The sequence below is a fragment of the Chiloscyllium punctatum genome, chromosome 19 (assembly GCF_047496795.1).
Source record: "Chiloscyllium punctatum isolate Juve2018m chromosome 19, sChiPun1.3, whole genome shotgun sequence".
Taxonomy (NCBI): domain Eukaryota; kingdom Metazoa; phylum Chordata; class Chondrichthyes; order Orectolobiformes; family Hemiscylliidae; genus Chiloscyllium; species Chiloscyllium punctatum.
The window spans coordinates 68,121,007-68,148,425 of NC_092757.1; the positions used below are offsets into that span (position 1 = coordinate 68,121,007).

The 27,419-nt window shown below is 40.7% G+C and overlaps 1 protein-coding gene across 2 annotated transcripts in view; it reads right to left on the minus strand.

The window, feature by feature from the left end:
* LOC140491438 (double C2-like domain-containing protein beta) overlaps positions 1–27,419 on the minus strand; it is a 280,010-nt gene that overhangs the window by 124,305 nt on the left and 128,286 nt on the right. For both annotated transcript variants that reach the window (XM_072589607.1, XM_072589606.1), the window contains one exon: positions 5,864–5,973. In XM_072589607.1, coding sequence (XP_072445708.1) covers positions 5,864–5,973 — 110 coding nt within the window. The remainder of the gene's footprint in view (positions 1–5,863; positions 5,974–27,419) is intronic.

Consider the following 27,419-nt stretch of genomic DNA (forward strand, 5'->3'; position numbering starts at 1 on the left):
TCACTGAATTATAATTAGCAACCATCTGACAGATTCTGAAGGGACTGAGTGGATGTCGAAAGGACGTTTGCTCCTGTGAGAGGATCTAAAACTAGTGGTCATTGCTCAAAAATAAGAGGTCACCCACTTAACACATACATGAGCAAAGAAAAACTCTCAGAGGGTTGAGAGTCTTTTGAATTCCCTTCCTCAAAAGGCAGTGGATGCAGAATCTTAAATACTTTTCAGGTAGAAGTCGATAGATTCTTGACTACCAAGGGGATGGAAGATTATGGGGAATGTGCAGGAAGATTGAACTGAGGTTAAAATTAGATCAGCCATCGTTTCATTTAATGGCGGAGTGGGCTCGGAGGACCAAGTGGCTTATTTTTGTTCCTTGCTTGTCACTTTTGGTGCTACATGAAGAGAAACTGAATGAATCCTGAGGCTCCAAAAACAAGTTAGGCTGGTAAGCTTGCAGAAAAGTCTAGCAGCTAGATTTTTGATGCACAATCCAAGGTAAACACCACTGTCCCACTTAGCATCATGATAATAAATTAATAAAAATGTATAGTCTAGGTGGATCTAGAAATGTGAAGCCATAGTTGTGTTCTGGTAGTTCTCTCATAGCACATGACTGTCAGAGAAAGGCACTCAATGCTCCCTTTTCAAAGTCGTATTCTGAAATTTAAAGGTTCTGACAGACACTGTTGTAGCTTCTGCTATAAGTAAATAGAAAAGACAAGTGTAAGGTGAAAGTACTGGGAGGGTAGGGTGCCAGATGGGTGGTCAGAGAATGTGTCAGATAAATAGGATGCCAGGCATGCAGGAGTTGAGTGTCAGCACAGGAAGCCAGATCAGCAGGGGTTGGGTGCCAGGCAAGTAGGGTGACACCAGGGTAGGGTACCAGCTGGGTACAGTGTCAGGGTCCAAAGTAGCAAGGGGGGTGATGCGGTGTTTATGGTGGCCTGGGTAGGTGGGGGCACAGATACTGGCCATTGAGTCTGGGGGTCTGCTCCATTGAGAGCCTTAGCTTGACAAGGGTCTGTTGGGTTGGGTCTGCTGGGTGGGGGATGTGGATGTTCATTTGGAACAGGTGGGAAGGGTGCCGGGAGCGCACTTATGGGACAGGTCCAGTCCAGCAGGGTTCAGACTGGTGGGAGAAAGAGGGGTGGGGGTGGGGGTGGGGGGGTAATGGCAAGGGACAGAACAGGGGAAGAGGGGTGGAGTGCCATGCAATGTCTGATCATGGTCTGTGGCTTGTAAGTGTCTGGGGAACAGGAGTTTGGGGTGTGAGAGGTAAACAAGGGGTCAGTTGAATAGTTGCTCAGGAGTTAGATTATGTATTCAACTGTGTATTTGATGCTTTTTCTTAATTCTACTGGTCTCCAATTTAAATAGAGATCTTTGGATGGTTCCAAGCATGAGGAATTGCCCATTTTAATTTTCAATTTCCCAAACAATTCCTTTGAAGTCTGCTACAATGTAGAACTCTGATTACACTGCAGTAGGGAATTGCTGGTGACATTCTTGCTAAGACAATGAGAGGGCCTGTGGGTATAGGTCTTCATTCCAAAAGAGCCTAAGAATGACTTCCAGTCTGGGCCACACACCCTGACCATCCAACAGCACCCCGACCAGACCAGACCCTTTACCTCAAAATGACCTAGCTATCACCTGACCTGACCACAAACTCACCATCTCATTCCCCACCCCCTCCCCCACCCATTCACTTACATTCAAACTGGACCTTTAAATTTCTCACATGGCAGTTAATGCCTAAAAAGGAATTGTGTCCTGTCTTCCCTGACTCTCTCCACTCTGATGGTGTTCCTCAATGGTCACTGTGGGTCATGTGGTCTTGGAAGAAACACACGGCAATCTGACTACCATTGCAGCCTGTGCTTGGGCAATCAGAGTCAATATTTTAATGAGGTTGCATGCTTCATATTTAAGCTGTTTTAGATTTAACACCATGAATTGTGTTGTCCATCCCTCAGATGATCTGAAAAAAAGGCAAGAACAACTGACTCTAACATGTGTGTGCTTTTCCAGCATTGACTGGGCTAAGAGAAGAGGAGGAGTATTTCTCTCTGGCCCCCTCTTACCATTCACCTCAGCTCTTTAAAGCTTTTCTGTTTGTATGACTCAGACCAAGTCCTTGTCACTTGCATTCAGTGACCTTCATTCAAATTTACAATTCTCAACTTCATGCTCAAATCCTTTCATGACTTCAATACTCCCCATTTCTGGAATGTCATCCAGCTATAAACCTTTGTTCTGTGATCCTTTAACTTGAGTGTCTTTGCTATACAATAGGCAGCTGTGCTTTCACCCATTTCAGTCCAAACTCTGGAATTACCATCTCCTCACTCACATTACTCTCTTCTCCACGTTAATTAGTTGCGGTTAACAAAGAGACTTGCATGAAAGCACTGAGCAAAGTAATGTTCAAGATACACCAACACATCAACCTTCCCAGCACATTGATTACTACTGCTGCACATTTAGAGAATGTTTATATGCATCTATTAATTTAATTGGCTCATTGAATCAAAGAAAATTTTTGTTGCCAAATTATGGATTAAGCAAAATTGAGACAAATAAATATGTTAACTTTTGATAATAATATGGCTAATAGAGTTCAACTAAAAGACTGTCTTTGTACAACCTGATCGTTGTCATAATAACCCGACCATTATGGTGATTGCACAAATTGGAACCATTTCACTCGATGCTTGACTGTTTAGCCTGAACTATTTAGTCAGTATCCATTGGTTCGTTAAACTGGAACATTCATGAATAGATAGCTACAAAATTCTGCAAAACAAGGTATGAAATGGAAAAAAATATTTCCATCAGCAAATTATGACATTTAGAATATTTTGATCAAAAATCAAACATTTTTGCATTTGGATTTATCATGAGCCATTAAAATGTACTTTTTAGTGAAAAGGGTGCTTTCAGTAAAATTTGGAATAGAACCAGAGCCTCTCAACACAGGACAGTTACACAAGATTTATTTCTTGGAAATCTGTGAATTTCATGGCTTATCTTCTACAAACAGTTCTTGGATATATGGCCAAAATGAATGTCTGTAATGCTTTAGCGGTGTCAGGTCAGGTGTGAAAAGCTGTTATTGTAATGATAGTCAACAGTACCACTAAGAACTGGTCAGTGGGCTGCGGTTAAATAACCAGGTCACCTTCAAAATAAATGTGTAAGGGGCTTAAAGGAAATGAATGGGGCTGTCTGTGAAGAAATGCCACTGGAAAGCAGAAGAGGTAATCCTTGAGCAAGTCAACAGTATTCAGAACCAATAGACGTTGATGCAGCTGGAGTACAGAGCATGTTAATGAAAAGTTTCAATGGACAATACAACACATAACATGTAGGGTCAGGTATGCACGTTCACAGCAACTCTGACAATATTCTAGCAATGGTGTTGAATATTTAATGGATTCTACCTCAAAATTAAGTGAAGTTGAGCTGCAAAGTTTCACTTTAATGTTATAGGGTGTATTATCTCAGGGTAATGCTTCCCAATCGTTTGAACTGGGACATTACGCATGATCCTCAGAAGTCTGACAATGATGTTTGACTTTTCTGAGATGAAATACATTGCTTTTAAACATAAAATGTACAATTCCTTGATTACAAACTGGAGGCTCTTCATATGTTAGAAAGAAAATAAAGTTTTGCCACTTATTCACTGATGATTCTAGTCATATTTATTGATAACTTGGAGAAATCAATTGAAATCAATACAAATTATACTAAAGTATGTCTAAATAATACCACTGACCTTTGACAAGATGTTATAAACATCACAATTTCCAACAGAAACTAATTTCAGTATTATCACATAATGTTTTGTTTCCAGTATTTTCCATATTTATATTCATGAGAATCCATGTTATATAATGAAGAAATACTGCTAAATAGTAATAAAGCAAGCAAGAAGAGACTGAGAGAAGCACATGGTGGCTCCACATTGATTATGTTTTATTTGTAGTCATAAATAACAAACAGGCCATTTTCATTATCATTTAGAATTGTCTTTCTCTCTCAACACCAACTAACTCTCATGAAAACAGTGGTCTGTTGTTTATTGCAGTTGTCATTTGCTGGTTTACTAAATATCAAGAATATTTCAACAGAGGAAAATATTTAATTTGGAAAAGATGAATGCAGTTTAACTGAACTTTGCATTGATTGATTATTTAAATCGAAAATATTGCCAGTTAGAACATTTCAGGTTGCTATCTAACAACAGGTTTAGAGGACTGTAATACATATTCAAACTTTTAAAAGAATCAAAAGTATCACTTCAAAAATGTCCCTTTTTCTGTAGTTTTCTACCAATAAAATCTCCTCATAAATTTCTGACAGAATCCACACAGATAAAAACTTACCATGTGGTCCATTACATCTCAGGTGGTGTCTTTTTCTGCATGAGCCATAACTGGACCCCATCTTCTGACTCATTTGCTGCCACTATGGCGTATTTTCTTTTTCAAACAATTATGGATTCATTTCCTTTTAAAGAATGGGTTTTGCTTTGACTGTGGTTTATGGCTGTATGTTCTATTTAATAGTAATGTTGTCTCATTTCTATAGCACAGAATGACACCACTCCAGCCCAATGTTGTCTATGTCTGCAGTTATGTTCCAAATGAGCCACCTCCCATCTCGCTTCATACACTGCAGTAGCACATTGTTCCATTCCTTTCTCCCTCAGCTTACAATCGAGCTGCCACTTAAATACAGCTCTGCTGTTTGGTTCAACTACTCCTTTTGGTTGCCTATTCCACATTCTCATCATTGCCATTTTTATATATTCATCTTTAATTCCTCAATGCCATTTATATTTTAAATTCATAAACTGACATACCACCGTTTCAATCCGTGGAAATATTCCATCACCTAATCATAACTGTCAGTGTTCTTGATTCTTTTGCACTTGATAACCTTTCCAGTTCAATGTTACCAGAAACCCTCATTAGCAGATGGTCTGGAGTGCACTGTCTACTGCCCAACAAGTAGCTGGATGAAAGCATGACACAGATGGTGCAGAAAATATGCCAGCTACTGACAGCTATTATACATCATGAGATTTCTCCAGTCTTTTTTTGAATGTAGCTGTTGTGATTCATTATCATGACAATTTACAGTTCGCAACCATCAACTGGTTAACTTCAAACTAAGTGGCCAATTGAATAGCATAACATTGCCACAAAGAGAACAAACAATTTTCTTCTGTTCCTTAGTTGTGAAAAATAATAATGATGCAAATTCTTAACATTACTAATATAAGCTCACCTTCATTATTTAAACTTCTGGAAGTTACATTATCTCCGACATTTGAAGCAGCCTGAGAGATTACAATTACCTTGAGAGAGAGATTCCTCCATGTCTTCAGAATGGAGCTGCTTCTTAAGTGCTTGATTAACCAGCAGACTGCATGAAATGAATTTCTCATCTGGCTGCCTCCTTCCAAATGACTGCTCAGTTGAACTTAGCTGTGTGACCTACTGAAAATCTTACAAGAAGCTCAGCCTTTGTTCGTTTAATGTAATTGATATTTTGGACCTATCAAACATAGCAATTTCTTGGAACTGCCTGTACCTTGACTGTTACAATATTCACAGATTGCTGGCTTGCACAGTACAAAACATGTACAAAAAAGAGGAATTCATCTCACATCAAAATCTTTTATGAGGTTAACCAAGCCTTTTAGAAATTTATTTTGACCAGCCATTTTACTCTCATTTCTCTGAACACTTAATCATTTCCTTTTCTTAAATTATGAGATCTTCCCTTCTTCATACCTAAAAGTTTTAAACTGCTTCAAAATTTTTGAGACGTTAAAATTTTATTTTACCTTAATGTCTTCCGTACCATGTCCTCATCAGTGATCCCGTAGTAAGTGAGAGTCTCATTCCAAATTGGATTCAAAGTATTCCGTAAAGTCTTTGTCCTTAGTTTGTTGGCCTAAAACCAAACAATACAAATTAGTTTAATGTTATTGTCTGTATTTAATGAGTTGTGTAATTTGATTTATACATGCAGAGGTAGATGGCTTATTATTTAAAACGTATTCTTATTATGCAAAAGTTGCTGCCAGTGAATCTTTGTTTCTGAAGAGACTACTGTTGAGGCCCCAGCATGCAATCAATTTAAATTCACTGAATGGATAAAAACCTTCAATCTTGCAACCTTTGTCTTGTTGTAAAATCCTTTAGTAAAAACTAAATCTTGATGAACGAGAGGTAATGGTCTTTCTGACACCAAACTAAATCATAATTGTTTCTGAACAGCTTTAGTGGCCCAGAAACAGTAATGTTAATACCTATATTTGGTGATAATCAAAGATCTCCATTGTGATAAATTCCACATACTTTATTTGTTAAACACAATAATTAGGGTGGTTAAGAAGGTGTTTAGCATGCCTGCCTTCATTGCTCAGACCTTTTGATTATAGGAGTTGGGACATTAAATTGAGGTTGTACAGGACATTGGTGAGGCTTTTTCTGGAGTACTGTGTCTTGTTATTGGAAGGATATTATTAAACTGCAGAGGCTTCAGAAAAGATTTATCAAAATGTTGCTGGGAATGGAGAGTCTGAGTTAGAAGAATAGACGAGGACATTTTTCAAATGGAGCTTATGGGGTAGAGAGGCAACCATTTATAAAATCATGAAAGATATCAATAGGTCAAATTTCATTAAAGTCATTGGCAAACACTGTTATTTTGCCACTGATCACAAACTCCAGCTCAACAACTTGACTATAATACATTTATTCATGAGTTTGCTTGTTTAGTAAACACTCTAAACTATTATTTCTTAATACAAGAAATAATAGGGAATTCCTTTTCTGTTATTTAGTGAGCTGGTTATCCATAAAGTCATGCTTAGTTAATGTTGATTTTCGTTTATTTGTTAGTTTCCCACCTTAAGGCATGAAATCTTGTTATGTAATTTTGTTTGTGCTAGTCAATGAGAAGCTCATATCTCTTTTTAAAAGTTTTCGGTCTCTAATGCAATCCCTTGCTAGGGATCTCACTCAGGACCTGTGGGTACAATGAGCACAGTAACTCTGGCTACAATCAGCTCTCCTCCTCCCTGGACTCCTTAAAGGACTAAATATGGTGGCACAGAGCTCCTCTCTGTGTTACTGTACCTGTCCCTCTTTTTCATCACAGAAAGCAAAGATTGAAAGCCGAGAAATGGCACAAAAAGATCTGTCATAGTCAGAAGTAAAATCCTTTCCTTTCAATTTTGAAAGCAGATGTTTGCAGGGAACTGGCCCCCTCAGTGGTATTAAAAGTTTCCATCAGCACTGGGAGAAATGCATAGTCATTAATGATCACCAAGCTAATGTTAGTAAAAAGGGCTTTGAGATCTAGTGATATTATAAGGCCAAAAGTACTTTCCTGGATAAGGCTTGCATCCATTTCTGCTGCAATCTCTAACCACCTAACTCTGAGACTAGGACAAAATTGGAGGTGGGTGTAACAGTCGAGGGAACTATAACTTATTCATTATCATTTATATAGCATTACTGTCCCATTCTTGACCATAAACAGGGAACCAAATTTCTCCTAGACATAACGAACTATTGGGAATGAGGAAGTTTGAAATGTTTATTCTCCTGTCAGACTTTTGTAAGGCAACAACACTGCCTTGCATTTCAGTATCACCTGGCTAGATCAGGATTTTCCCCAATTTAATTTAGATATTCAGTACAGTGAATGTACATGTCACAGCTGGATTGACACACGTTCATGAATAGATAGAACTTTACCGAGCAAGTGTTTAAAAAAAGCACTGTCACAGGTGCAGATTGAGCAAATGCTAATTCTTTATTCCCCTCAATGAAATCACGTTCTCAGGAAGCACACATGTGAAAACAGCCTGTTATCTATTCTCAATAACTGTGTTTGGTGTTGTGTCCTATCAAAGCAGAATATAGCCCTAATTAATACAAAAATATATTTATGGTATAACCATTAGGTCATAACCACAGAGTCTTAGAATCACAGAGAACTAGAAAATAATCCTTCAGCCCATTGCATCCGCATCGGTCAAAACCAACCACCTAACTATTCCAACCCCATTTTCCAGCACTTGGCAAATAGCCCTGTAGCCTTGGCATCACAACAGCATAACCAAATACTGAATACTAATACAGCAATACATACTAAATACTTTAAAAAAGGAGTGAATATGGTCTTTCAGAGGGTCATTTGATCATTTGTTTTCATATCTTAACGACTATAGACCCCTCGTAGACCTGACTATGGGAATTTTTACAACAGAAAAGACTAGAATTTTCAATTTGGATTCAGTCTGTGATCTGGGTGTAAGTTACACTTTGTTTGAAAAGATCTTTTTCTTGGGTTCCGTTCAAATTATTTACATATCATCAACTACAAAACCTGCCATGAGCTGGCACTATGTTAGAAGGTTTCCTTTTTAATTTCATCTTTGCTTTAAGAAATGTGCTTGATACATTTTAAAATTGTAATTTGGTACAATTTGATTAATAAGGACGAAAATGTGTTATTTAAAATAAAATTGAAACAACTTGCCCGCTCTTGGCTTGTAACCTGATTTTAAATCAGTGAAAGTGATTTTTGTTTAAACAAAGGGTTCACACTATTTGTATATTATATTAAGGTACATTTATCAGTTTCTTAGTAAAGCAAAAATACAAATGCTCAAAAGGAATTATTGTCCTTATGCCTAAAAACCCAAGTTTTGGAGTTTCCACAAGGGACTCTGTAGTGATTGGAACCAGGTTGACCTTTTTAACTACGAGGTTCTTGTTCATGTTTGTTAGCCTGGGCCAATCAGGAAAGCCTTGGTTGAGCAGTGCAGAGGTAGTGTCCCTACCCTTGGACTGGGAGGCACATGTTCAAGTCCCATTTGCTCTAGAAGTGTGTCAAACCATCTCTGCGCAGGTTGCTTATAAAAATAAGATATAACCAATAGTTTAGAATCGCCTCAGTTGAGGCCTGATTCCAAGCTGGCTGGCCACAGCTAAAGTACTGTGCACTTGTAAATAAAGGGTGACTTAGTGACTGGATCTGGCCACTGTCTAGTTATTTCAGACTCTAAATGCCTGGAGTTAGCAGAAACACAAAAAGGTGATTTATTCATTCACAATGTAACCATTCTTTTCTGGGCAGGGGCAATTTTTAGCAACATGTGCCTTTTAATCCCACCACAGGAGCTAATCGGAACACAATTAGCAAGTCTGGACTATGAAGTAATAGTGGCAATGAAACTATTATTGATTGCCATAAAATCCCATGTGATTCACTAATGTCCTAATCTGCAATTCTTACTTGGTCTGGCCAATACGTGACTCCATGCGTACGGGTTATCTGGTTGAATGTTAACTGCCCCCTGAAATGGCCTAGCAATCATTGAGTTCAAGGTCAGGGATGCCCACATCACATGAGATAATAAAGAATCAAAAAGCTAGCACAAAACATTCTTAACTCTGGACAAGGTATAATATATTTGAAATCCTCCAATTTTCTGCATGACTTTACACCAAAACAAGTGTAGCCAAGGGATCTCTTTAGCTTATGACATTAAAAAAAACTGAAGGCAAGTCTCCAGAAATGACACATCTCAAATTATTGTACATTTTGTGGTTAAAAGTGCATCTCAAACTTTTCATTTTATTATCTTAATTCTAATCATAAATTATAACTGCTGGGATACAGTTATTATCTTGAACAATTAGTGGAAGAAAGCTAGTTGTTTCTTACTAGTTTCATTGAAGGAAAGACCAATTAAAGGCCAGCAATACTTGGAAATGAATGTCTTGTATACACTGATCCTCCATTTTGAAGTATATCAGAGCAGTCATACCAGTATGTCTCATTCCCCAGCTTTACTTGCTTCACACATGTGATCTTATTTTCTTGAAGTGAAATTTTGGATTCTCAAACAGCTTTTGAGCTAAAAGAGACAGCTGGAAATGTTCTTGGACAGGTCACTTGGGGACAGAGTAGTATGGAGCAGGACTTCATGCCTACTCAAAGGAAGCGTTCCATATCCATTCAATCCCATAGTTGTGGTGAATTGTACAACATGAGTAGCACTGCTGGAAAGTTTTCTCTACCCATAAACAATGCTACAACATTTTGCCTCGGTTTAACTAAACTACAGGGCCAATTGAGATGTTTCATATTAAATTTGCAAAATATGATTTTCAATTTGCCTCTTTCCAAAGCATTATTTCATCTTTGTTGGGGCATAATATCTAATCCTGACAATGCAAAGTTCACATGCAACATTTAAGTACATTCACCATTGTGGCTTACAAAGGGGATCTAGAGAAAATTCTGATGGGCCATGCCAGTTCAATCTCTTCAGCTGCATTATGGGTGTGTGGGCAGGCAGCAGGTAGAGAGATGAAAGAATCCCTTGCCATCTTCTTCAGATGAATTTGAACACATATGCAAAACAGGAGAGAGACTCAGCAGAATGAAGTCTGGTATAAATTCTCTACTTGCCAACCCAGATAATGGTGGGTTTTGCCAGCAGTCATGAGCTGGGGGGTGTTAAACAGTCCTGAGCAATATCAATTAGGCTCCAATAAACATCAGGACATTGCTCTGTAGCCGCTTTAAAACAGTGCCTCACCTTGTTAAGAGAAAATGCTTCATAATGAAATTTGCCCATGACCATTAGGTAATTGACAAAGATGTAAAATGTTCCCTCATTATCTATATGCAATGCCTGTTTTATGCAGTAATGTCACTGTCTTTCTAACCTATTGATCTACCATGAGCAGCCCACACAAATCCATTTGTGTTAATAATCACCACTACAAAAAGCTACAGATTATTATAGAAATACCATAAATTATAGCATATAAATCAACTCACAGTAACACTGGTATGACATGGATGGGAAATCTGGGAGAACCACGAGATGTCAAACAAGGCCTGTCTTGACACTGGGAGCAACAAGTCCATTTCCTTACAAAGCTCTGGGAATTGAGACAAGATTCTCGCTAGGGGACAGTAAGAACCCTGTTCGTGGGGATTATTGATCATTAACACCCTCATTAGCACTGACTCTCATCTCACTATATGCAGGCTCCTTTACCACCAGATAGAAAGTAGATGCAGAGACTTCCTGACATGCAAGTCAGCACGGGTACCTGGTGACTCCCACTTGCTCCTCTGGACCACTATGTTTAGCCATAATCTCAGGGCGCACTCCATAGACAGCAGCCACACGCATCCTATGTCCTATGAATATATGCCTTTCTGGACCTGCATGGCACATCGCCGATCCACTTCCATCATGGTTGCTTCGGTGCAGCAGCAGAGATAGGTTGAGTGGGACAAAGCAGAGAGAAAATTGTGGCATCTACTCTGACTGGTCACAGGAGGTTATTAGCCTTCTCTCTCCACTATGTGGCATTCCTCCAGATGGCTGAGACCGCACTGATCTGGGTGCTAATCCTGAATGGGTTGTCATGGTATCATGGTCTCTCCAGACAAACCTGCGTGAAGTTCACCACCTTATCCACCAGGAGTTCCACAAAGCAAGGCACCAATCTCCCCTTCTCTGTCATGTCTGGGGCAAATCTTAGGAACTTTGTAGGGCAGCATTCATCAGGGTATCCAATGGCTTTCTAAATATGGCACCACCAGCAGGGATGCTAGTTTATGCCAGCATATCCCAGTAGTGGCGGGTTCTTTGAGCTACAGCAAATGGCAGAATCTAACTAACATCAGCAAAGAAGGGTGTGATAGGGGTGGGGTGGATCATTAATGAGACGTGTTTGGGACAGTAATGCTAGAAAACTCACTAGGCCTCACGGACAGAAACCCACCGTGGAACTCAAGAAAAATGACACTTTGCCAAAATATTGTAAGATTCAGCCCTTTATATTTGCATATAAGCCCACCATTGTCAACTATGACATAATTATGGTCGCATTAATAGTTCCCTTCAATTTTTCAGCCCACAAATGCAGGTTTTATCTAATGACAGGATGGAAGTGATCAAGCAGGCAATGTGGACTGTGTTGTGAAGGTGCACAGGAGTTTAAGAAATGATCTTACAGAGCACACCCAGCATGGAGAAGGCCAGCCTTGGCAACCTCCCATACTAGTTGTTCACTTTTATACTTGGCGTATAAGTCAACCACTGTATCTAGAAAGATTTTGCAAGGCTTCAATATTCAGCTTATATTCCAACATTTATGGTAGCACCTGACACTAATTTTTAAGGTGTCTGCCAAGCACACACAGCCAGATGGCTTTTCCACTCAGTTTTAGAACATTGATTTCCTCCCAAATGTTAATACAGTAAGGAAATCAATTTTTTTTCTGGCCTGCATTGCCTTATTAAATAATAGTCAAATGATCTATAAAATTATCCTATCTCCTCCTGCATCTTTCTCATTTCCCCCTATTAGTCTATATCATTTTCCAAATCAGCACCAATCATTGAACAGATACGCTGCATAAAACAAGATTGAATCCCTGATTTGCTAAACGTTTCCTTCATGGTTTGCCTTTGACCAAATTAATAACATGGAAATTGTAGTCTTTACAGCCAAATGCTACACTTGCAACCTTCAAACGGTTGGCAGTGATGAAACATAATGACAGAGAAAGACTCACTGATATAAAACAAGTTCAATTTCCATACAACTCAGTGTGTATGAAAGTTTTAAAAATTGTTTGAAATCTTTACTTTGACCAAAGGGTATTTTTTCCTTTGACAGGATGCACACACGCAGCTCTTCACTATTATTTTGCGACTTCCACCATTGAGGTGGACAGCACCGTTAACTCAAACTCACATGAGATTCTGAGCTGGACATATATTGCAGTTCACCTGATCATTGCCAGATCAACATCCTGCAATTCCATGGCTAACATGAACAATTGGCAGAACATGGTCACAAGAAAAGTAACAGGAATTTAAAGAGAAGATCCACAAATATATTTTGAGGATAATTAGAGACCAGCAATAAATTCACTCTTGCTGATAACAGCCACATTCCAGAGCTAAATGAAAAATAAATGAAGTGCTGCATGTATTGAAAGAAAAACACGAAAAGAGAATCTTTAAATATTTATTGTTTATAATCTAAATGTACACAGTGTCATCGAAGGTTACAGTGTCATTGTGACATTGCTCCTTCTCATGTAACATTACCGTATAATTCTGTTCGCTGACTCATGGGCCATTCTAGTCTAAATCATCCTCTTGTAATTGTTGAAAGGTTACATTTTCTTTTGAGTCCATGGTCTTGAAGGATATATAGTGATTTTCTATTTCTATCATCATCTCTAACTCTCGGAGTTAGCACAACACAGGTTTGAGCTTTCCCTGCAGTATTAGAGACATAGTCATTGTCATAGAGTCATTGAGATGTACAGCACAGATATAGACCCTTCTGTCCAACTTGTCCATGCTGATCAGATATCCTAACCTAATCTAGTTCCAGCACTCTTGCCAGCACCCAGTCCATATCCCTCCAAACCCTTCCTATTCATAAACCCATCCAAATGCCTTTTAAATATTGCAGTTGGACCAGCTTCCACCACTTCCTCTGGCAGGTCATTCCATACACGCACCACCCTCTGTGTGAAAATGTTGCCCCTTAGGTCTCTTTTATATATTTCCCCACTCACCCCAAACCTATGTCCTCTAGTTCTGGACTCCCCCACCCCAGTGAAAAGACTTTGTCTATTTATCCTATCCATACCCCTCATGATTTTATAAACCTCTACAAGGTCACCCCTCAGCCTCTGACACTCCAGGAAAAACAGCCCCAGTCCATTCATCCTCTCCCTGTAGATCAAATTCTCCAACCCTGGCAACATCCTTGTTAAACTTTTCTGAACTCTTTCAAGTTCACAGCATCCTTCTGATAGGAAGGAGACCAGAATTGCACACAATATTCCAAAAGTGGCCTAACCAACGTACTGTACAGCCACAACATGGCATCCCAACTCCTGTACTCAGTACTCTGACCAATAAAGGGTGGTGGGCGTTTGGAACGTGTTGCCAGCAGAGGTGGTAGAGGCAAGCACGGTAGATTCATTTAAGCTGCATGTGGATAAATGCATGAGTAGGTGGGGAATAGACGGATACAGATACTTAGGAATTGACCGACAGGTTGAGACATTACATTTTCATCAGCTCAGGCTTGGAGGGCCGAAGGGCCTGTTTCTGGGCTGTAAATTTTCTTTGTTCTTTGTTCTTTTATACCAAACGCCTTCTTCATTATCCTATCTCCCTGCTACTCCGCTTTCAAGGAGCTATGAACTTGCACTCCAAGGTCTCTTTAATCAACAACACTCCCTAGGATTAGATTACTTACAGTGTGGAAACAGGCCCTTCGGCCCAACAAGTCCACACCGCCCCGCCGAAGCGTAACCCACCCATACCCCTACATCTACATCTACCCCTTACCTAACACTATGGGCAATTTAGCATGGCCAATTCACCTGACCTGCACATCTTTGGACTGTGGGAGGAAACCGGAGCACCTGGAGGAAACCCACGCAGACACGGGGAGAACGTGCAAACTCCACACAGTCAGTCACCTGAGGCGGGAATTGAACCCGGGTCTCTGGCACTGTCAGGCAGCAGTGCTAACCACTGTGCCACCGTGCCGTCCACTTACCATTAAGTGCATAAGTCCTGCTAAGATTTGCTTTCCCAAAATGCAGCACTTCGCATTTATCTGAATTAAACCCCATCTGCTACTCCATTAGCTCATCTGATCAAGGTCTGAGGTAACCTTCTTCACTGTCCACTACACCTCCAATTTTGGTGCCATCTGCAAACTTACTAACGATACTTCCTATGTTCACTTCCAAATCATTTATATAAATGATGAAAAGCAGTAGACCCAACATTGATCCTTGTGGCAATCCACTGGTCACAGGCCTCCAGTCTGAAAAACAACCCTCCACTACCTTTCACCTAGTTCTGTATTCCAAGAGATCTAACCTTGCTAACCAGTCTCCCATGGGAAGCCTTGTCGAACGCCTTGCTGAAGCCCACGTAGATCACATCCACCGTCATCCTCTGTCTTCCTCTTTGTTCTTCTTCAAAAAACTCAATCAAGTTCTTTCTACTATTGGGGAGGCTGCTGTTTGTGCTGCAGTAGAGGTTGCAACATTAACCACATGAGCAACATTTGGTTAATCTTGTGAACACAACCACATGGCTGTGTTCACAAGATTATGAATAGAGTTCATCACCACTTCCATCTTGGAAGAGATGGGCTGTGGTTTATGTACAAATCCATGAGCCATTTTAGCCCTGTACTCCCCCATGCTCACTATTATCATTGATAGGCTTTACGGAAGACATCACAATGCATCAAGCATTTCATGGTGTACAGCCTTACAGGTCCCCTTCAAGACTACCCCAAAGTCTTTTTGAGTCAGCTACAACAGAACTCATACGCAACCTTACCCTTGTTATCCCTGTGACCCAATGTGCAGATGCTGGTTCTAATCTATCCTTTAAGATATGTGGAGTGTCAGTATCTGAGAGGATGGCTACAAGGGTGAAATCAAATAGTGATGCTGTGTGTTCATCTTCTCTGTCTTCTTAGTTTTTCTCTGCTACCTGGCCAGGTCACACCTCTGAGGCATCTGAATGGCAAAAGAGAATAGGCGTGTACTGTGGAAACGGGGTGAGGGGAGGAGTCAGATGTGGCTCATGGGGATGTCAGAAAATTAAGAGCCTGCAATTTGTAGCTCAGTGGAATGTGGGATCGGGGAAGTGGGATGAGAAATAGAAAATTATAGGGACGGGGGATACCATCATGTCTAGTGACATTCCAGCTAGCTCCTGTTGCCTCTGAATCTGTCCCAAATTTGTCAAGAGAGGGAGAAGGCAGCAGTAGTGCAATTCATTTGACTGATGTGGCTGCCACAGTAGGATCGCTGACAGTATGTGTAAGTTTTGAGATATGGTCAGCTCAGAAGATTGCTGAATGTGTGAGGATAATGTGAAGCACAGGAAGGTTAGGTATAACACCTGATTAGTTTGTGAGTGACAAGACTGTGGTGACTTGAGAAGAGGTTGAGGCCATGGTGTTGTGGATTGGATCTGGTATTATTTGAAGGTGCAGTCACTGACCTTGACCCCTTGGCTGCTGTCACTGGAGTTCTTTGGCACTGCATCCAGCTCCTCAGCATTTACCTCTTGGCATTGGACTCTATGGTTATCTGTTCCCACTGACTACCAACTGTGTATCTGCAGGGCTTTGGAGCCTTTTGCAAATAGACAGTCTCTCTCCATCTTTCCACTTCCCTTGCGAAGGAATCTAGTACGTCAAAGGGGGTCACACTTACCTGAAATGGCTGGTTGGCTGGTTTGCAGAGTGACACCAATAGCATGGGTTCAATTCCTGTCACCTGCTGAGATTACCTCTTTCCCAAAGTCTCCCCTCGCCTGAAGTGTGATGACCCTCAGGCTAAACCACCATCAGCCATTTCTCTCTAATGAGAGAGCAGTCCTCTGGGATGATGGTGACTTTACCTCAGGTTTCCCCTTTTCCATGATTCCTCATTCCTTCCCAAGTCAGAGACTTTCTTCCAGCATGTTCTCCCACATGATGAAGCTGCTTGCTCTGATATGTAAACTAGACAGACATTGATGAATAGAGTTCGCACAGGCTAGACACAGGTTTAATTCAAGAGAGCAGTTTGCATGAAGTGGCATGCTGCCTAATTGCTGCCTGATGCATTCCAGTTTGTGGAGTCTAACCAACTTATTCCTTGCTCTCTTCCCCCTCCAAACTGTCCAATCATGATAAAACTTGTCTCCCTCTTTCAGCACAATCCAGCTAATACTTCTCTTTCTCACTTCCAAACTGATATTCTTTACATATTCAAACTTTCACTCCTGTGACACTGAAAAATAGGCAATCTGCACATGTGATCCAAGATTTAACTGACTCCATACACATAGGGAGAAGAAGCATTTGTCTTCAGTGAAAATAAAATGCCTTAACAATGCCATTCATCAGAATTATTTGATGGACATTATATGCTAGAAGCGGTTGCATGTCTTCTCTCCAGAGCCAAGTGCAAATTAGAAGATGAACCACACTAATAGGAGAAAAATGTTTTCTTATTTACCAAACACTTCACGTACAACAGATAAGAGCCAACCTTCCTTTAACCAGCTGGTGATTTTAATCCTAACCAGCTGTCCTGGACTAATTGAATAGCATTATGTTTTGTCTCCATCATTCACTTCGAAAGTAGTCAAGCACACAATTCTTACTTTCCATCCCATTCCTCCTTCCTGGAATGATTTGTTACCTTGGCTGAGTCCATTATTTGAAAGAATTATTTTTTATCTTTATGAGATCAAGAAAAAAGAACCTTCACTTTGGACGTTTATCAAGAAGCAGAATATTTTGCCTTCCTTACAAGCTGGAGCTGCCACCAATTCCAATTCTAATCATGAGGAACACATCTTCCCTCTGATGGTATAATTGAAATGATTCCCTACTTGATAGATCAACATTATCATGCTGCTTTGCTCTGTAAGCAGTCTCTGTTCCAACAATAAAAATCATAATATTATCTGTTCTGTTCATGGCTTGTAACTATCGCTTCATGAGGCTAAATGTGCGTTTCACTGTGGTACTACTGGAGGCATGCACTGGATCGTAATTCTCAGTTCATCTCCATGCAGTGATGCAATGGTTTTATGGGATGGTTTTGTAGGAAGGCAGCCAGGCTTTCTTTTCATATTATATCCATGAGCAGAAACTAATCATTTCATTTGTCTGACTATACCATCCTCGATGTTTACCATACAGAGCAAGGCCATTCAACCCAACTGGGTCATGCTGGCCTTTATAATCTACACAAGTTCCCTTCCAAACCTTAGTATGACCTTCTTGAGCAATAACTGATTGATTTAATAAGCCAGCACTCTATTCCATATCAGCATCCACTTCGTTTTTTCGACCCTTGGTCCTATTGTTTCTTGTTTCTTATTTTCTTTACTCAGCCAAGGTAACAAATCATTCCCCTTCAACATTGGATGTGATTTTGCCTCCAGCAGGGTAGGTCACTTGATGCAGCAATGCGAATGTTATCTCCAGTATTATAAAGAACTGGGCTATTGTGCTGGTGAAGAATTCAACAGACATTTATTACAGCGAATTATTAGATTCAAACATTACACTCCCTGGGATACTACTGAGGAACATGCTTTCAGTGGAGTATTATGCTTCAAATGATGGTAAGGTGGAATATGAGATCTTTATATCTTCAGATCATATACTTCAATATAGTGATGATATCAAAAATATGTCCTTTCAAGTTGTACTGTCATATTAGTAATCGCCATTGTCCCATAGGACCATAGGCTGCTCCCTCCTTAGAGAGAGACAGAGAGAGAGAGAGAGAGAGAGAGAGAGAGAGAGACGACTGTTGGAGAGTTTGACCTGAGGGTCACCATGCCTTAGCTGAAGGGTGAAGATGGAAAGGCAGGGACTTTGTGGTACCCTCAGCTGCTATGAGAATTAGCATCACTCTGCAACAAAACTAGCCATCCAGTCACTTGAACTAACCAATCCCCACTTGTCATAGTAACCATGAGACAAAAATAAAGAACACTGGTTTAAGACTGGGAGGTTGGAAACGAGTAACAGATGATTTCTTTAATTTAAAAGAAAACTTTTTACAGCCCAACAAAATATAGGAAAATTATACAAAAATGACAAAAAGACTGATAACCAATCATATTTTCCAACAAAAGAGACTCTAACCATCTAATGACATTCAAAAGCAATAACATTGTTGAAACGCCAACTATCAACTGCCTGGCCAAAGGCCAGAAACTGAACTAGACTAGTTATATAAGTACTGTGTCTAGAAGAACAGGTCAGAAGTAAGTAAGTAACTCGCCTCCTGACTCCCCAAAATCTGTCCACCATCTAAAAGGTACAAGTCAGGAGTGTGATGGATAGATAGGTGCAGTTTCACTCAAGAACCTTGACACCGTCCAGGACAAATCAGCCTGCTCGATGTCAACAAATAATCATTCTCTCGAACAACAAACAATGGCAACAGTGTGTGCTACCTACAAGGTGCAATGCTACAATTCACCAAGGATCCTTAGACAGCATCTTCCAAATCCATAGCCATTACCATCGCGAAGGATGAGAGATACATGATAACACCACTGCCTGTGAATTCCTCTCCAAGCCACATAACAATCTGACTTGGAAATATATCATCATCATTCCACTGTCACTGGGTCAAAATCTCGGAACTCCCTCCCTAAGAGGGGTGCGGGCGCATGGAATGTGGTGGTTCAAGAAGACAGGTCGCCACCATCTGCTCAGGGGCCATTAGGGACAGACAATGCTGGCTCATCCAGTGAAGCCATATTGTCTAAATACATTTCAAAAATCGGATATTGTACATAATGTTCATTTTCCAACTCCTTCCACCCATTAATCAGTTTGAGTTTGTCTAAAAGTTAGCTGGCCTGTTCATGGTACACAAGTCACAAGAGAGATGTGCAAATTGCATGAAGTGATTCAATCTCCATTTGCTGACCCTCCAGGTTAAGTGCTTGGTTTGCACCTTCTGATTCATTGTGCAGGAAATTACAGGCACAAACTGCTTTTTAAATGTTAGATAATGTTAGCGCCCCACCACTTCATTCTACCTCGAGAAATGCAGGTCAGAAAGCAGGACACACTATTTGCTTTCCTGCATTTCTATCCAATTCAAGAAGAGAACACTTCAGATTGCCATGAGAGTAGCAGTCCATCAGCAGTAAGAAATGATAAATGGTTTCATACTTAAGTTAGATTGGAATATTCAGTAGTTTATATAAAGCTCCAGAGAAAAATTAAAATCTTCATCTTGTTTTCTGTAAAAATCCCAAACAGCATTTGCAGGCAATTGAGTGAAACGAGATGTTATGACATTATATACTTTACGACTTTATTAGAATTTACAGTGCAGAGTCGTAAATGGGACAGACTGCTGGTAAGCATCGTTTCAAGTTCTTCACGTAGTTGAAATTGTTTCTGATCCTTTCATTTTTCACCATCAACTTGAGGTGACATGTAGCTGCCGTGCTCCAGTTCATTGCCCCAGTGCGGAATAAAGGAACATGTATACATTAATGATTTGAACCCGGGGTTGCAGAGTACAATTTTAAAATTTGAGGATGAAATGAAATTTGGATGTGTGATCAACAGTGAAGAAAATTGTGTTGAAATTCAATAGGACGTAGACAGACTGGTAGACTAATCTTCAGCATCAGCAGTCATCACTTTCTCCCAGACTGGTAGAATTACCAGGACCATGGCAGATCAAAGGCAACATAGAAAAGAATGAGGTGATGCAATTTGATAGAAACATTAGGAGAAAACATACACACTAAAACGGTAAAACTTTAAAATGATGCTGTAACAAATAATGTTTTCTAATTCAGTCAGGAAATGTGGGCATTGCTGATTGGTGCAGCATTTATTGCCTGTCTCTAATTGCCCTGGAGGTGGTGATAGTGAGCTGCCTTGTTGAATTGCTGTCCGTGGTGTGTAGGGACACCCACAGTGTTATTAGGGAGGGTGTTCCCAGGATTTTAACCAAGCAAGAGTGAAAGAATGAGAATTTTGTTCTAAGTCGGGATGGTCTGTGTCTTGAAGGAGAACTTTCTGGTAGTGATGTTCCTATATATCCATTGTCCCTGTCCTTCTGAAATGGTACTGGTCATGGTTTCGAAGCTGCTGCTGAAGGAACTATAATGAGTTGCTGCAATGCATCTTGTAGATGGTGCGCACTGCTGTCATTGTGTGGTGAAGGGAGGTGAAGGTGCTGAATGGGATGTTCATAAAGTGGGTTGCTTTGCCTGTGATGGTATCGAACTTCTTCAGTGTTGTTTAGCTGCAACCCTCCCGGCAAGTGTGGGAGCACTCCATCACACCTCACATGTCCCTTGTAGATGGTGGACAGGCTTTAGAGAGGCAGTTATTGGCTACGGGAAAGTTAATACTTATTTTTGATTAATTAATAATTAATCAAATTAATTAATTATAAATTAATTCATCCTCACAACCACTTCACTATTTACAGGATAACTGCACACAACTGCATGATGTGCTCCTCATTTCTGCCTAAAAGTGTTTCCATTGCTTGATCCTCTTCACTGAAAATCTTTCTGCTGCAGCGGTTGTTGCCCTTCAGTACAACTGCACAAGACGCTTAATGAGCAGCACTTTTCATAACAGAACTTGACGCAATGTCTGAAACTTCCTAATTGACCTTATCAATCATATTTCAAAAAAAATGAAACAATGCTACAATTTGAAGTTGGAACCTAAATGGCAATTAAGATTCTCACTTAATGACCAATTGTTTACTTAACAGCAATTAGTTTTTGAGGCCTCAAAGGGATGAGGATTCACCTTAGCAGTGTACAACATACTGTTTCAATCATAATGAAATACTACATGATTTGCCTGATAATGAAATACTCCCTGTAATCTATTACTCATTAAAAAACACTGGTCTAACCTGCATTTGTTCATTAAGTTTCAAATATATTTTCAGAAAGGGAAGGAAATGCTATTTCTGACCTTGATATCCAGGTTTCAAGAAAGAAATTTACCAGCAGCACATAACTAACTTTTACTTGACCCTCATGGCTTATTAGCAAACACAGTGACCTGGATTTTTATCAACTTCGCTCATCCTTCTGAGGGAGTATTTGGGCAGCAGAGAGGCCAGGATAAGAACGGTTCCATTCAAACTTCAGCGACATGATTACTCAGTCATAAACTATTGTAAGATATAATTTTTAATTTATTTAGATGTTTCATCCACTTTCTAATGAAACATTGGACCTGCAACAAAGTCTGCTCAGAAGAAGATGATTTAAACATGCACCAACAGAGCAAAATTGTTCCAACAAAGCAGAAAGGCTCCAGACACAGCAACTCTTCTATTTCTAATAATGATTAATCTTTCTGGCGAGGTAGAATGATCAATGGAGAAAGCTTTCACCGAAATTCAGGAATTATAAGGCATAAAAAGTTTTACCCAATAAATAGAGCTTGAAAATTGAGTGCTGGAATCCAATCACACTGCACATAATGTTGTTTGTGCATTTGATTCTCATCCAATATCAGAAAATGTGCAAAACTGAAAGACCAAGATATATGCAATTGTTTAAAGACTGACCAACATTTCATTCTGGCAAATAAAGTTGATAAGGCATAGCACACAATACCATCTGTTTGAAGATCTGCCAATAAAATAGTTAACTCTTGGCATCTACTGCTTTAAGTGTCAGTTGCACTTACATTCTTGAATATGACGTTCTGCTGTTCAACCAGAGCAAACCTATCAAAATACATTGAAGGCCGTTGTTACAGTAAGACCAAAAATACAGGTTGGTCTATTCTCTTGGACTCTCCAGATCATCCACACATTGCAAGAAATATTTCAGTAATTCCAGACAATGGCATGCAGAGTATCAGTCAAAGCAGAATTACAGAGATGTTGTGGTGCAGAAGACAGCCATTTGGCCCATCATCTCTGCAGCAGCTCCCTGACTATTTTGAACAGTTTCAATTTCCTGCCACGTCCCTGTAACAATAATATGATTTATTTTGTTTGGAACCAGGAATTATATACAAGATAGATAAAAGGCAAACTAGAGCAGGAATACTTTATTGATGACGCTGACACCTCCACAGCCAGTTCAAGACTGGAGCCAAGCTCTGCCCCTCTAGGTCACCTGACCAGCTCTCAAAGGCACAGCACCTTTAACAACATAAGTAAGTCATTTTGATTTAAATATTCATCCAATGCCTCTTGAATGCCTCAACTGACTGCGACTCCATCACACATCCATGCCGGGCATTCCATATGCCAACTACTCACTGTGTGAAAAAATGTTATTTATCACCTTTCTATGCCTTATCAACTTTATTTGCCATAATGAAATATTAATCAGTCTGTAAACAATTTCACTTGCTTCATTTGCAAAACACTTTAACCTGTGCCCTCTGGTTCTTCATCCTTTTGGGAGCAGGAGCAGTTTCTCCCAATCTACCTTGTCCAGAACTGTCAAATTTTAAAAGTTCTTTCAAATCTTTTCTGTGCCTTCTCATCTCCAAGGAAACAGTCCTAATTTCCTTATAACTGAAGTCTCACATCCCTGGAACTGTTATCGTAAACTTCTGTACTCTCTCCAATTCATTCACATCCACCTGACTTTGCAATTCCCAGAACAGAGTCCAGGCTCACATAGGCTGCCCATCTGTTTGAGGCTTTGAAGAGGAGCACATCTGCTTCTTTAACACTATTTAAAAGCAGCCAGCTCTTAAATGGGACATTCACTCTGCTGCCCACACCAGTGAACACACAGGAATGGCCCGAAGTACACTTGGTTCATGATTTCCCCTTGAAGGCACTGCTCTAGCATTCCACAGATGAACACATACCTGGGTATAGTCATTCCTCTGTATCCATGAGGGTTCTGTTCCTGAGAACCCCCACAAATGATGAAATTTGCGAGTGAGAAACCATCAAAATAAGTTCAAAATCATGGGTACTCGATCATCCCCCCCAGATGGACCATCACTTACTTTTGACAAATTTGTTATACATGATTTCGCAGATACAAAAGATTTACTGTATCTGTTCAGGGCTGCACTGATGAAAATCTTCATGACCATCCAGGCTGCAGAAGCATTACTTAAGGCCTTATTAAGAGACAATAGCATAGAGGAAATGATACTGGAAAGTAGTGCGCAGGCAACTACCCTGGAGCACAGGCTTGAACCCCATCACAACAATTCATGGAATTCAAATTCAATTGATAAATCCGGAATTGAAAGCAAGTCTTAATAATGGTGACCACAGGCTGGACCTCACATTTTTTGGATAAAGTATGAGTTGTAATAGATTTGTCAAAAGGTTTTTGCATTTTTGCCAGATTTCCTGCCCCAAGGCATTTGACTCACCTCATTAATGTCCTACCAAGCCTCATTATGGATCCCTCCCATCTGACTCATCCCCCATCTTAGCGAAGATCCTTTCTGAACTAACTCACCACTCACCGGATATCAGCATCAGTGCTCCTGTGCCATATATAGAAGGTGACTGTGCACTCGGATGAGCTCTGGCATTCAGAAACTGCCCTGCTCAGTGATGGACACAGTGTGAAGACGTCACTGCGATTTTCCCAACACGGAGCTAGAGATCCTGGAGCAAAGGAGGGGTACCAGCTTTCCGGAGGACTGGCAGAGGGGTCTGTGTCATCAGATCCTACCAACCTGCTCCAAGGTCATCACCCGGGTCTGTGCAGTCTCAATGGTGTGGGGAAGTGGCCCCCAGGATGATTGTCAGCACCCACTGCCCATCTAAGCTCATGTTCAGCATCTCTCACCATTGCCTCAATCACTTGCCTCCCACTAATCCTGCACTGGCCTCTGTGTTGTCTCAGAACCCCTCAACACCTTTCCTCCTCCCATGTCTACACTAACAGACATACCATCCACTGTCAGATCAATCCCTCTCTTTCTCTCATTACAGGAGACAATAGCTCACTATAGGACACCAAGGGCCCAGATAGATGAAGAGATGCCTGACATCAGACTCCTCAGTCCCGAGAGATGAAACTCTGGAGCTCGTAGGAAAAGATCAGGATTGGTTCGACAGGGAGGCCGAGATTTCCATGTCCCACAAAGTGAGCACACATCACTCTTTGTTCCACACTAACTGTCAGTCACTTCACTGTCAGTCTCAATATCCACACCAATTCTAACCAAAATGTGGGATACCTTCTCTCTCATGTCTTGAAGGTACTGATAGGATGTCAGTGGAAAAACAGCCTGCTGTCTGTCATAGGCCACCTCCTCAACCTCCCAGGACTTGATTACTGAGGCCTCAGAAGTAGCATTGGGAAGACTGCCTCTTGCACTGCACACCTGCTCAGATAGTGGCACTTTGGTGGGAAGGTTCATGTTAGAAAGCTTGAAAGCACACGTTAGTGACAGTTCCATGGCTGGCTAAGGAAGAAACACACCAGGTTACTGTCACCTGTCAAAAACTGGATGTCCTCTCAGTTCCAGGCAGGAGAGAAGCTGGTGGAGTGGCCTTTATCCACATGCACTCACACTCCAGTTGCCCCTTCCTCACAAGGGGGCAGGGTAATGCTAGGAGGCACCCAGCTAAAGCAGGTACCAAACACAGGCCCCTCAGCAGTCTCCTTTAAGAACACCAGAGGTTATCAAGGTTGCACCTTTCACCCTGCCTGCCCCAATCTGACTGACAGAAATTCAAACGAAAAATGATCCGAGAAGAGCCTTGGCATGTCTGGACAAACTACCTCTGCTTCTAGGTGTTGGTGAGACACCAAATATCCAAATCTCCTTCCTGACAGGCTTCGCACCTCCTCCAGTTGCCATTTGATCTGTCAATATGACCCTGCCCTTGCCCACGTTTGTCCCCCTTCCCCAAACTCCTAGCTTTTAGGGTGACCATGCGTGGTGTGGTTGTACATTTTCCCCACTCTTAAAGCCAGGGTACTTCTGACCATTGATGAACAGTCCTCTCACATGAGCTCGTTCCCACCTCCAGTTTACTGGGTCTCTCTTTACAAATACTACTGTGCCCTATCAAAGGTTTTCTTCCCTCCAACTTCTGCCCAGCCTGCAGCCCAATTATCAATCAATAGGCTCCCAAGTCTCTTTCCCATAGCGGTAGCCCCCCATATCCCACCCCCTAAATCCCTTTCCCCTGTCTTCTCTGGATGGATCCTCCTAGGACCCCTTCTTGACCAGATGACTGGTGCCTGTAGATGTCCCCAGCTGCATTGGTCCTAACCTCTGGTCTAGCTGCTATAGAGCCATAGAATTGATTGTGACCAACTGAGGCACAAATCTCTTGATGGAGCACAACACAACCAGATACCAGACTGTAGTCAATCCTTTGGACTTCTATTGGAAGCTGCCCTTGACTGATGTTGCCAGTTGCCTCTGACTGAGCAGGGAGGACTGTCCCTCTAAGGCTCGGATACATGGCTGTTTGCTTACTGCATGTGTGGTGTGTTTATTGTGGAAGCATGCTTGTACATGTAGGTGTGAGATTGACGTGGCACACTGTCAAATAACAAGTTTTGGTTTTCTTAATTTTTCTCTTAGTTTCACTGTTAGTCAGCTCCACAGCTGATCTAATGACACGTTTTTGTTCCCTTTCTTGCTCCATCTCAATTTCCTATGAGACAATTTCCTGTATCATTCGTATCTTTTACCCCACCACATTTCCTTTGTCCTAGCAAACCTGGCTCAAAACCTCAAATGTTTCTCAGTTCTGATGAAAGGTCATTGACTTGAAACATTCACTCTGTTCTTTCCCTACTCACATTGCTGGACAGCAGGTCCTTGTAGCATGTTCTGTTCTTATTTCTGCATTGTGCTGCATTGCTTTGCCTCTCAGTAAGAAACATGAATGTTCCTCCTGATGTAAAGTTATGGCTGATATTGCCTGTACATCCTGGCAGGAATCTGTCCACACTGAAGCCAATGATATAGCTTGGTGAAAGCTTCCTTTACAAAGTGATACCATTTCATGCATTCCTCAAAGAAACCAAGGCACAGCAGTGCTCCCAAAAGACCTGCTGTGTGTATGGTCCCTGCTCATTGTTCTTGTCCCAAGTTCTCCTGCTTTTTAGTGCTCCCTTTCCTGGTTGATATCCAAAGGTCATCCACGACTGCATTAAAACTATTTTGCAGGCAGGAGCAGGAGAGGGAATGGACTCAAAGACCAAGATGCAGAGTTTCTGAGAAATGATTTGAACTCTCGATAATCTAAAATGATTGTTTTTAAGATAAGAGAGAACTGATCTGGATGCATCATGGACAGTGGTCAAATTTACTTTATCTTAACTATGCCACAAATAGTGAAATTCAGCATCAAAATACACCAGAATCAATAATATCAATATCTTTAACTTACTGCTAACTGATTCGATCTCAAGATTATGTGAGGAAAGTTCCTTGTCTTTTCATAGTGAGTGTGATATTCCTGACACACACCACTAACCTGGTATGATGCAGGCAGTGCTGAAATATGCTGGAAACAGATGTGAGTGTAAATTCACCGACGCTATATTTACCCAAACAGCACTCTTTTAGTCTCACATACACTTAATCACGACTGGCCTCACCAACATAAACAGTGATTTGATTCAGGTTTGCTTTTCTTTTTCAGTATTGCAATTAATTAAATTATATTTTAAAATGATTTCCTCTCCTCGTTATGAAACATTTAGATACTAATGAACCAAACTGGAGATTGCTAGTACATAATATTCCATCTGTGTGTAATATTATGTCAACCCAACTGATATATGGGCAAACCCAACGCAT